Source organism: Passer domesticus, chromosome Z (genome assembly GCF_036417665.1).
Source record: "Passer domesticus isolate bPasDom1 chromosome Z, bPasDom1.hap1, whole genome shotgun sequence".
NCBI classification, from domain to species: domain Eukaryota; kingdom Metazoa; phylum Chordata; class Aves; order Passeriformes; family Passeridae; genus Passer; species Passer domesticus.
The window spans coordinates 69,216,491-69,227,931 of NC_087512.1; the positions used below are offsets into that span (position 1 = coordinate 69,216,491).

Below are 11,441 nucleotides of genomic sequence, written 5' to 3' on the forward strand. Positions count from 1 at the left end.
GAGAAGGACATGCTAGCTTCCATTTGCCAGATAAATATGCATAGAGCAGCTGATGGCAAGAGCCATCATTCCACACCGGTTCCTCTTAAGCTCAGGTTCAGACACAGATATTTTGTTTTCCATCATGTGGTTCTGATGCAAAATACAATGCAAGACCTAAAGAAAGAGAGATCTTGTCTGGAGCACAGTTTTGCCTTTCAGCCTTAGGGAACCTTGCTCACACACACACACACACACACATACCCACACACACACACACACACAACCCACCCACCCACCCCCCAGCCCCAAAACATACACACACACGCACAGATGAATGAGAAGAAGTTCACATGTCGGTGACATTCCACTAGAGAGATGCTATCTGTACTGAGCAGACATGGTGGTGTCTTGGGGAGTCCTGCTGCTCTTTGGGGCTAAAAGTTCAGGGTCCTGAATTCTCCTTTGTGGCTCTCAGCAAATACATTCCATCTTCCGAAATAGTAAGGAGTTAGATAAGGTAGTTCCTTATCCACCTGCAGTGCTGCGCTCAGGAAGTGCACTTGGAGGGAGGTCTAGGAGGCATCCGAAAGCCCTAAGGCCTGTGCTTCTAACCTGGGGCGCATCCGTAGTGTACCACAGAAAGGCTTTGTCATTTTTAAACCCATTCAATAATTTCAAGTCTAAAGCGTGTTCAAGATTGTTCTTCAGAGTTGCAAAAGCCAAACTGAAGAAGTTAGGATGTGCTAGGATTGTAACTTTACTTTGAGTCGCTTTGGAGTTCTTTTTTGGACAGCATTTTCCCTGTCATGTATGTGTGTGTTTACTTGGACACACAATCAAAATGGCAGCCGTCTGGGAAACGCTGGCCAAAGCCCTAGAAATGGTAACATATTTCCAGTGGTTTCAATTTGTCTTCACAGGAGCAAAATTATTTTTGGCTTGTTAAACATGTGTAAATGATCGTAGTAGTGCTAAACAAAGCTTATTTGAGAAGTCTGCGGGTGCAGAGAGTTCTGTTAGCGCTTTGTGGTTGATGGTTTAGAGTCCCCTTTTACCAAGGTGACGAGGCATCCAGGCCCGTGAGTGCATGGAGAAAGAGGCTCTGGTCATTTCTGTCCCTAAGAGTTTTCAATGTCATCGTAGGTGGCTGTAAAGCAACTTAATCTCCAGCATCAGGGCTGCGAGGACGTACTGAAAGAAATCCTGGTCATGAGTGAAAATAAGAATGCCAATATTGTCACCTACCTAGAAAGGTAAGTAGTTCTGGTAATTTTCTGGGAATGTTTGTTTCCATGCTTGCAAGGCCAAGATTTAAAAGCTCTTTAGCCACTGGCAGAAAAAGGATCTTTCGATGAACATCAATCCACCCCTTCACCAGGCATGGGAGGAGAATGCATTTTGTTGCCATGAGGGGTTGCTGGCATAAAGAGCTTGAAGTCTGATCTCAGAAACCTGGAAACAAAACTCAGCTGTAGTCTTTTCTTCCGTACAGCAATTTAGCTGTGCACATTCAGCTCCATGCTGTGGCTTTCATCTTGCAGCTACCTTGTCAATGAGGCTGTCCTGCTGGTCTTGGAGTATATGGATGGAGGCTCCTTAGGTGATGTGGTCAGCATGAGAAGGATGGCTGTAGGACACATAGCAACAGTGTGTCGGGAGGTAAGGGGTCCTGCTCGTGCTAGGGATGGCTTGCACAAGGCTCATCCTTCGAAAGCGCCGCTAAGCGAGGGATTCCCTGTTCAGAGCTTCCTTTCTGTGTTGCGCTTATGCTTCAGAGAAGAAAGAACATGTGGACTGAGCTGCCTGCCAGCGTCCCTGCCCCTACTGTAGTCTGTTCTTTACTCTTATCTACCGGTGTTGAACTCTCTGTGCCTGTTTACTTTTTCTTTTCTCTTCTGTACTTTGCTTGTCCAAGCCTTAGCCCAGAGCCTTTCTGCATTGCCTTCTTTGCCTGTAAGGGCAAAGGTGCTGCTGTGCCAGTTTTCAACCAGAGGCAAAGCCAAAGAGCGACTCATGTGTCATGGGTCTCCACTCCAAAGGATGGCATGGCACCCAGCATGGTGCTTGCTGCTGAAAAGTGACAAAGCAGCTACTTCCAAGTCTGCTGTCCAGGCAGCCGTATAAGCCTTGTCCTCCATTCTCCCGCCCGACTGTGATGCCCTTGGTATCCAAGGCAGGGACGTTTTCCTCTTTTGGCAAACCATTGTTTGTCGTCCGGACGGGGAGAGTGCATCCGCTGCAGCAGCGCTCATTCTGACTGCCTTTGCAGGGGACAGTGTGGAGCAACAACGACTGACGTTTCCCCCTCAAAAGCTAACGTGCCTTCCCTTGGAAAGATCCTGCTCTCCCAGTGTTGCAGCAGCAAGCTCTTTCTCTGGGCAGCGCTCACTGCTCCTTGGAGATCTCTGCATCTTCAGCAGCAGCCATCTTTTGCGTGTGATGAAATCAGATCAGGCTAACTTTTGGCCTCCTGTTTCTTTTTCCCCTGGCAGTGCCTGCAAGGCCTGGCTTTCCTTCATGCCAACCAGGTGATCCATAGAGATATCAAAAGTGACAACATCCTTCTGGGCCGGGATGGCTCCGTCAAGTTGGGTGGGTATTCCTGGTCAGGTGCAGCGCTGCGGGGAGGCGGTGTGGGGCTGCTTTGGAGAGGCTGCCCGGTGCCCAGCAGTGGCGCTGGGGAGAGGGCAGGGAGCACTCTGCCAGCCCAGGGCACAGCTGTAAGGTGCTGAGTGGTGTAGAGAGCAACAAGGTATCCAGGGTAACTTTGGTTTGTGGGTGTTCCTTGCAAAGGGAGTGAGTTACAGTGTAAACGTTCAGGGGAATGAGGAAAAGTCAGGGTGGGAATCCTGGGCGGCTTGTTAAGTGGACAATTGCCCATGTCCTTGGCTGCAGCCCTGAGCAAGGAGAGCCCAGCTGCTTTTCCAGCTCCATTCAGCACTGCATTCTGGGGCTGAGAGTGAGGAACCCTTTTCCTTGGTTTCCTACTTGAAGCAGTGTTTGTTTCTCTCCTCAGCTGATTTTGGCCTCTGTGCTCTGCTCAGCCCTGAGCAGAGGAAACGGAGGTCGATGGTCGGGACCACTTGCTGGATGGCACCCGAGGTTGTGAGAAGAGAGCCTTACGGCCCCAAAGTGGACACCTGGTCCCTTGGCATCGTGGGAATAGAAATGGCCACAGGAGAGCCTCCTTATGTTCGGGAAACCAGTGACAGGGTAAGGTGCAAATACGCTCAGATAGCCGTGTCCTTCTCCTCCGTGTCCATCAGACAAAATGCCATTCCCAGAGCTTGAAGTGCTTCCAGCAAGACCCACTTCTAGCAAGGTCCCTGGGGCTCACATCAGCTGTCAAGGCAAGACCTGGTGCAACTTGGAATAGCTGGGGCTGCACTGGGGCCTTTTTTCCTTTGGGACAGAAGGCTCCTCTCTAAGCATCTGCTAGGCAAGAAATTGCTACTGCAGACTGCAGCTTAAAAGATGGGGTCTAGGTGAGCACTGAAGGATATGGCAGAATCACGTAGAGTCTCATGTTTCCTTTTGCTTCAGGCCAACTTCCTGATAGGCAAGCAAGGGGTACCAGACCTGCACAAGCTCAGGCTACGCCCTGGCTTGTGTGAATTTCTGGGCTGCTGCCTGCAGATGGATGTGGACAGGCGAGGCTCTGCCAAGGAACTTCTGCAGGTACAAGGCATAGCGGCTGCGGGCCAAACAGCTGTTCCCTGCCAGGCTTTGCTCCTCGGCCAAACTCCAGGGAATCAGATGGGCCTCCCACAGAGTAATCTCTGCTCTGGGTGCTTTCCTAATGAAACCCAACCTGGATCCAAGACTGCTTGAGGTTAGAAGGGCCCAGTGAAGGTCACCTAGTGCAAAACCCTGGCCAGCGGCAAAGACAACTTCAAGTAGATCGGGTTGCTCAGCGTCCCATGCAAGCGGACCTTGAATGTTGCCGGGCTTGGGGCTCCTGCCAGCTCTCTGGGCAGCCTGTGCCAGTGTTGCAGCACGCTCCTAGTAAACAGTTTCTTCCTTAGAGCCAGTCTGAATTGAGTGTCTTTAAGCTGAAAACTGTTCCCCCCTTGTCCTCTTGCAATCAGCCCTGCTAAAGGATATGTCCTCATCTTTCTTAGAAGCCCCTACAACTACGGAGAAGTCTCCTTGCAGCTTGCTCTTGTCCAGGCTAAACAAGCACAATTCTCTGAGCCGTTCCTCAGAGGAGAGCTCCCACCTTCTGCTCATTTCTGTGGCCCTCTTTTGCTCTTGGGTGGTGTATTCAGGTTTTCCTGGTAGCAAAGGCACTGAAATATTGCAATGCCAGGGACAGGGCCTTGAGGAACACATTGAAAGCAGTCCCAGCCAAGCGGTTTTAGATTGGTCTGAGGGAAGACGGGGGCTGTTGAGGAGCTCAGTGTGAGCATCCGAGGGCACCGGCTTGTCCCTCCTGGCCCACTCTTAGAGGTTTCTGCCAGCCAAACGGGCACAGCTGTGCAGGATTTTTGCCAGCCCCATGTGCTGCCTGGCCCCGTCAAGTAGCTGAGAATGGCTGTGGCTTTGCTGCCAGGTTTGGTGGCAGGCAAGGAGCTGCTGACCGCGCCACTTCCTTGGCTGTGCCTGCTGTGAAGGAAGATGCCAGCCGGCACAGGAGGGGGTGGGGTGTGCTGAGGCAGACACTGCTCTTCCTGCAAGCCAGAGCTGAGCACATCTGCACCCTGCTGCTTGTGTCCTTGCTCCTGGCTTGCTGCTGAAAACCTGCATCTCCAGCGCTCCTGAGAACAACTTGGGATCAATATTTTTCAGAGCTCTTGGGAGTCTCTTGAGGAATGCCTTATGCCCCACTTCTCTCCTGTTCACTCACATAGCCCATGTCTGTAGAAAAGAGGCGCTTGAATAAGTCTGTTGACTTTCCTGAAAGGAACAAATCCTTAGGACAGCGAGAAGCAATCGCACAGTGGTACCAGGACAAAAATCCCAGCAAGTGACAGCACCATGAGGAATGGACTAGTGCAGTTCTGGGCTGTGTTTGCCTGTGATGGCAACATGCTGCACATGAAGGCAGATGTGCTGCTGGTGCTCTTCAGTCCAATGTCTGTTTATTTCTGGGCATTAGAGGAATCCAACTTGACCCTGTTAGGAACTCAGTTTGGAAAATAACGCTTCCTTTTTCCTTTGTCTCTTTTAATTAGATTTGTTTTGTTTCTTTTTCCCCTTGGGCAGCATCCATTTCTGCAATCAGCGGAGCCTCTCTTAAGCCTCTTCTGACAGCCTTGATTGCTGTCCTCCCTGCAGCCAGGTAATGCAGGAAGCAAAAGAGATGAGAAGGACCACCTGAGCACTTGGAGAACAGAGCCTCTGAGAGCAGGTAGAAATCCTGAGGAGAGAGGGGCCAGGCAACAGGCAGCCATCAGAGCAGGAAAGGAAGGTGGCATCCCCTTTTCTCCCACCTGCTGATCCTCCTTCTGCATTTCTGCTTAGGACAGCATTGCTGGAGGCCACAGAGTCACTACTGATGTGCACTTTTCAGGTGGGAGGTGCTGTGAGGCATGAAGCTTCCACTGATTATTTGGGGAACATGGCTGGGACTTCATTGGAAGTGTTTTCCTTCCTTCAGCAGGAGCTGGAAGGGCAGCGTTTGGAGGCACAGCAGCTGCTGGCACAAGGGGCAAACTTCCTGGATGAGGTAGAGAAGAAGCAGGAGGAAAGGCTGCTTGAGATGAAGCAGGAAGTTGCCACCATGCAAGCTGAATGAGAAGAGGTATGAAGCAGAGCCAGCCAAAAGGCAAAGGCTTTGAAAAGAGAGTTTCTGTGTTGCTTTGGACTGCTGTGCGCTCCTTATGGGCACTGTTTCTCGGAACACTGTCTGTCTGGGCGGCATTGGCTCTTAGCCGGCCCGTGGTAAACAGTGCTGGAGAGAGCTTTGTGCCAGGAGGGAAAGGAGCGGTCAGGTGTGAGGCTACCGGAGTGCAGGTTTGAGGAAGGTGGGAATGGCGTTGCTGACGCAAAGAGAATGGGAAAGCCAGAGCTTTGTCTCAGAAGGAGGGAGGTCCCATAGGAAGCCCCCTGCAGAGCCAGGCTAGAGCTGTGGCAGCGGGCTGGCTGTCAGGCAGCTGAGGAGGTGCCTGAAGCTGCTGAGTACATCCTGTGCATTCTTTGTGTGATCGAGCTGTGTATGGTGGGCGTGCCTCAGCATGAGCTGGAGCATATGTTCCACGTCCCTTTGGTATTGGGAGAGACATTTTGGATTCCCTAGAGAATCCATTGTGGACCTTGAATGCAGCCAGGGAGCACTTGGGGAGTTCCTTTTGCCTTTGAGGGCAGCTGAGAGTGGGTGGGTTTTGCCTGAGCTTCCCTGTGCAGTAAAGACAAGAGCAGGGATTGTGTCCCCAGCAGCAGAAGGCTGCAACCCCGCCAGTGACCCCATTGAAGGTGTGTGTGCTAGTCTGGCCAAAGTGATGAGAACACTTGGCTTCCTAGATTCCCTTTAGACTCCAGACTTGTGGCCAGTCATTGGAGACAAAATACTTCCGAGAAATTGATGGGCTGTGCGGCTGGTTTAATGCTGCTGTTGTATCTTTCACTCTTTGTACTTCTATTCTTCCATCCACAGATTCCATGGGCCCCCGCCATCTAAATCCCCACTCGAAGGGCTTTTCAAACGTAAACAAAGGAAATGTGCAGTGAAGTAATGCAGGAAGCAGAAGACATGACAAGGATCACTTCAGGATTACACTCCGCAATGGCAGCTTGGAGCTGCACTCACAATAAAAGTCCTATACGCCCTCAAGCCTGCTGGAAGGTTCCCTTCCTCGTCCGCCAGGGAATAAGGCTCTACGTTCCCTTCTGAGCTGGCCATTCCTTCTTAAAGATGGAAAGTCCCTCCTAAGGGCCTTCTGCTGTGGTTTGGAATTGGGAACGCTCTCCTTCCTTTATCAGCTCCCACCTCCACTGCCTTTGGAATGCTGCCCATTGGCCAGTTTTTGCCCAGCCCTGGACTTGTGGATGAGGAAGAAAGTGCAATTCCAGCCAAAAAGTGCATTTCCAGCCAAAACCCAGTGAAGAGCAGGGCAGCCTAAGCATCCTGTGCAGATACGGGCTTTCAGCTGTGCACATAGAAGCTTTTGTTTCCTGCTCGGTGTAGCCGGCACGTCTCCTCTGTGACTGCTCCCTCCTCCCAGGTGGCCGTGGCTAATAGGTACTGCAGCGGCTACTGCTGACCTCTTGGTCTCTGACTCGCCCGGCTGCACAGGCCAGCACCGCCGGCAGCAGTGAGGGGGGAAGGGCACTCTCCCGCTAGGAGACTTCCTAGGGAGAGTATTTAAGGCAGAATGCCTTCAGAAGGGCGAGAAACCCCCAGAGCCGTGGGGAGAGAAGCTGGGCTGCGTCCCGCAGGAGAAAAGGCTTTGGACCGCGCCGACAGGGAAAAAGGAGGTGTTTTTTTATTGATGGTGCATCGGGCGCGGACAAAAAAGCTTGCTCGGCAAGGTCTTATAACTAGAACACAGCGACCAATCTAAAATTTTGAGAGGAGGGAATAACGCATAACAAACAGCTCGGATGTCCAGTGTACATAAATTAGGGGTTGAACCCTGACCTCTAAACCAATCCTTCAATGCCCAGGACAGAATGTTCTGGATGAGTGGGCAAGGACCCTGAATAACAGACAGGCAGTTAGGGAGGAATTTAGGAAAGATAAAAATGTAGCTGACGGGACAATTCAGAAGAGGAGAGAGAGAGAGCCCGGGGCAGAACCATAAGCAGGAATGGGGGGTACAGGAATAAACCAACTTAAAACTAATGCACCCCAACAAGGTACGAGGCTCAGCAAGTGGAACCAAGAAGGTGGGCACGTCTGCTGGCAGTAGAGGAGAGCAGAGAGGAAAGCGGCGGGCAGGACCCTGGCCAGCCAGGCAAAGCACCCACTGCTCCTGCTCTCTGTCAACAGAAAAGGACTGGGGCGTGACACCACGCTTGGGGTTGTCTGGGACTCAGCTGTCCTGAAAAGTCTCTGTGCTTGAGTGGCTTTGTCCTTCTTCTGTGCCTTCTGTTGTCCCTGTGCTCCGCAGTGTCCGCCCAGGGCTGTGCAGCTGTGTGGCACAGCTAAAATGCAGGAGAGCCTCGTTTGTCTGCCCTTTGAGGTGGCTGCTCACAGCAACCTTTTCAATCTGCAAGCTGCATCTGGAGAGTGACTTCCCCCTGCGTTTGGTCCCGGAGGCCAGGGCCTGTCATCGGCAGTCCCAGCTGGCATTGAGGGCTGCCCGGTGCCTCAGGCTGGTGTCACCCCAGCACAAACAACGGCAGACAGTGGCAGGCGGGTGTTTCCAAAGTCACGTTCTTCAGGGACAATGTGCCGTGTGTGTGTCCTTTGTCCAGCCCAGACTCAGACCTAGGCATCAGATGCAGGCACTGCTGCTGCTGCCACTGAAGTCAGCGAGGATTTGGTGCTTGCTTTCCATCCCAGCCAAACTGGTCACCTATAAGGCCAGGTGCTGATAGCGCCCTGCAGATCTCTGGGCTGCAGGGCTCTGAGGGAGCTGTCTCTTGATATTCTCCATCTGCAAAAGCCGTGCCGGCCACGTGTGCATCAACAGAGCAAACAGGGAGTGTGCGAGTCTCTTCCATCTCCATCTGCGGAGACTAGTGCCCTTTGAGTTTAAGTGGCACAAAGTCAGTTGCTTGTGGTGCCTCTGTGTATCTCCGTGTTAGATAGTGCTGCTAAATCTGCCTGTAGCAAAGCAGCAGGGGAAAAAGCCTCTCAGCTCTGCAGGCCGATAAGCTGCCATGGATGCACAGAAAACACTGCACTTTGTCTTTATGAGGAAGAGATGAACTGGTTTAGCAGCGAGAGAAGGTGGGATGATTCTTCTGATCGTTCCTTCTGTCTCATACAGGCAGCTCTCTGTAGCTCATAGGTGTGTCTCAAACTGGCAGCAAACGCGGCAATCCCTGGAGCCATAATCAGGTTGGGCCATGGGTTGCCGGGGCCCACCAGGAGCGGAGCCCTGCGTGGGCTCACCTGCAAAGTGTTGGGTGGACTGTGTCTTGGAGGTAGATGCCAGAGAGAAAGTCCATCAGTTTTGCCTGTCCCATGGCCAGGTGTTCTCTGGTTTGACCTCCTGGTGCAGGACCCCACAGCTGCTGCAGTGTTGCAAGGCCTCCAGCACCTGGAGGAACAGCCCCTGCACCACCTTCTCCGTCATGGCACCCCCATGCCAGAATGAAATCAAAGAGGTCCTGCGAGCGCTCAGGGCACTCCAGCACCCATAAGAAGTTGTTAGGGAGCTCCTACCAATCCAAGAGCTGAACAACACCATGGAACCCACTGGACACCTTGCGCAGCAGCTCCATCTCCCTGGGTACGCGGATTCCTTCGGGCTGCAAGAAGACCACAATGGCATCAGTGGGGCTGATGTCATGCCAGGGGTCTGGAAGCTGTCACCCAGCCAAGGATGATCTGAGCTCTCCACTGAGCACACGCCCGCTCTCCCTCCAGGCCTCCTGGCGCTTTCCACTCTGCCCGGCCTTGGCTTACCCCGCCCATCACGTGCCGGTTTCTGCCGCTGGCCCCGGTCAATCTCCAGCTCGTCCCAATGAGGGATGCCATCCCATGACACACTTCTGATGGCCACCTGCGAGTGAAGGGGTGCAGCATCCTGAGCTCAGATCCCACTCTGCCAAGCCCCATCCTCCTATTCCTCCGCACTCCCCCTCCACCGCCCCATCTCAGCCCCTCCACCCACTGGGGCGCCATCTGTGGGGCACGTCCCTGAGTAGACGGTGCCGAAGCCACCGCGCAGCAGCAGCGATCCCAGCGGAATCGCTCTTGCAGGGCCTCCTGCGCTTTCCCTGCAGCCGAGACGCAGCTGTCCGTGTTGGACCAGGGCCGGGAACGGTCCCCGACCTCCCCGCTACGGCCCGCAAGGGACCCAGGCCGGGCATCCCCATCTGAACGGGGCACTGGCGGCTCGGGGCGGGCGGCCGCTCTGTTTAACAGCAGAGCTCAGGCCGGGAAAAGTGCTGCCCACTCCTCTATGGACTCACTTCATCATTTGAGCAATGCTGCTCCAGTCCACACACCATGAAACAAAAAGGGAAAAAGCACCACTTGCAAGAATGCCCAGTGCATGCAGTGAAACGAGGACAAAAATGCACCCTTGCACAAGGCCCAGACCATGCAACTACAATGGAAAAATAAGGACACTTGCACAATTTTGGAGAGTGTACAGCAAAACAGGGAGGAAAAAAGAAACACCTGCACAAATCCACAGACTGAAAGGAAGAAAAAGTGACACCTCCATGTGTCTGCAGAGTCTACAGCCACAGGAAAAAAGAAGGATACCTGCACACACCCTGCTGGGCAAGAGACACCCCATTTTTTGCTCAGGCTCTTGGCAGGAGCTTTACCAAACATATGGCATCTTTATGCCATTTTTGTTTCAATCTGCTGCCCCAGCAGACAAAGGGCAGCCTTTGACCTTCAGTTCTTTTCCTGGTAGCCATAGGTGCTGACAGTCAAGGACTGGTAAGGCAGCTGGACGTTCAGCTTTTCAAAGAAATCTTATCACTCTAGCACTTTTGCTCTTCTTTGCTTTCCTTCATACAATCTCTATTACTGCACTTACTCAATATTTAGGGGCTGTTCACTCGCCTCCTCTCCAGGCATATGCTGTGCTGTGCCCTCTGCTCACCCTGCTTCTGCCCCTCCTCTTCCCACAGCCTGTTTCAGCGCATCACAACAGGCATTTTTGGCAAAGGGGAAACCAACAGAGCAATAAGGAGCATTCCAGTTCTGCACAAAATCTCCAGCAGTTTTCTTAATGGTGCCTCACCATGGATCCTTTCAGAGGCAGAGATGGTAGGCACAAGCAGTGCAGTGTGGGGCAAAGAGGGCAAATGGATACACACATTGGATGGCAGGGAGGAGAGAGGATTGCAGCAGAGGAGGAGGAGCCATCCATCCATCCATTCATCCATCCATCCATCCATCCATCCATCCATCCATCCATCCATGTCACTGTAGTTCCCAGTGCTGCCAGCACCTTCTTGTCCAGACTGTATGTTACTGCTAAGCCTCCTTGCAAGCCACAACTTGGTGACTTCAAAGACACTATCCTGCTGCTCTCTTTCCTGAGGCAAGTCTGTGCCTAAACATCGAGATTGCAATATAAGGTCTTTCTGAGTGTTCAGCTGGAAAGCAGTTAAATCAGAGACTCAGATAAGAGTCAATTTTATTTGGAAATTACACAAAGGGTTGTCCTTCCTTCTAAGCTTCTATGATGCACTCAAAAGATTTCATTGATGATGCAATTACTGTCCACACCAAACAGTCAAATAATCATAAAAACCTTGGGCAGTCACCTGTCTCACCCTTCCAACCTTTCCAAAGAGTGGCCCAGCACTTCTTGCAGCACAAAACCCCAAGAGGTATATCATCTCCATTCAAATCAGCCTTTAAATGTGTGGGAAACAGCCGC

The 11,441-nt window shown here is 52.3% G+C and overlaps 1 protein-coding gene across 2 annotated transcripts; it reads left to right on the forward strand.

Moving 5' to 3' along the window:
- The first annotated feature begins 324 nt into the window (after nucleotides 1–324).
- Nucleotides 325–6,754, forward strand: LOC135290487 (serine/threonine-protein kinase PAK 3-like). Of its 2 annotated transcripts, XM_064404417.1 has the most exons (9): nucleotides 331–1,235; nucleotides 1,524–1,641; nucleotides 2,475–2,574; nucleotides 2,999–3,195; nucleotides 3,526–3,660; nucleotides 5,188–5,332; nucleotides 5,446–5,494; nucleotides 5,585–5,725; nucleotides 6,578–6,754. In XM_064404417.1, the coding sequence occupies exons 1-6, from the start codon at nucleotides 1,192–1,194 to the stop codon at nucleotides 5,230–5,232; spliced, it is 639 nt and encodes a 212-aa protein (XP_064260487.1). In that variant the 5' UTR covers nucleotides 331–1,191; the 3' UTR covers nucleotides 5,233–5,332; nucleotides 5,446–5,494; nucleotides 5,585–5,725; nucleotides 6,578–6,754. The 2 variants fall into 2 exon arrangements, with proteins under 2 accessions (XP_064260488.1, XP_064260487.1); XM_064404418.1 differs by lacking the exon at nucleotides 5,446–5,494 and having other exon boundaries at nucleotides 325–1,235; nucleotides 5,188–5,263.
- Nucleotides 6,755–11,441: the final 4,687 nt, after the last annotated feature.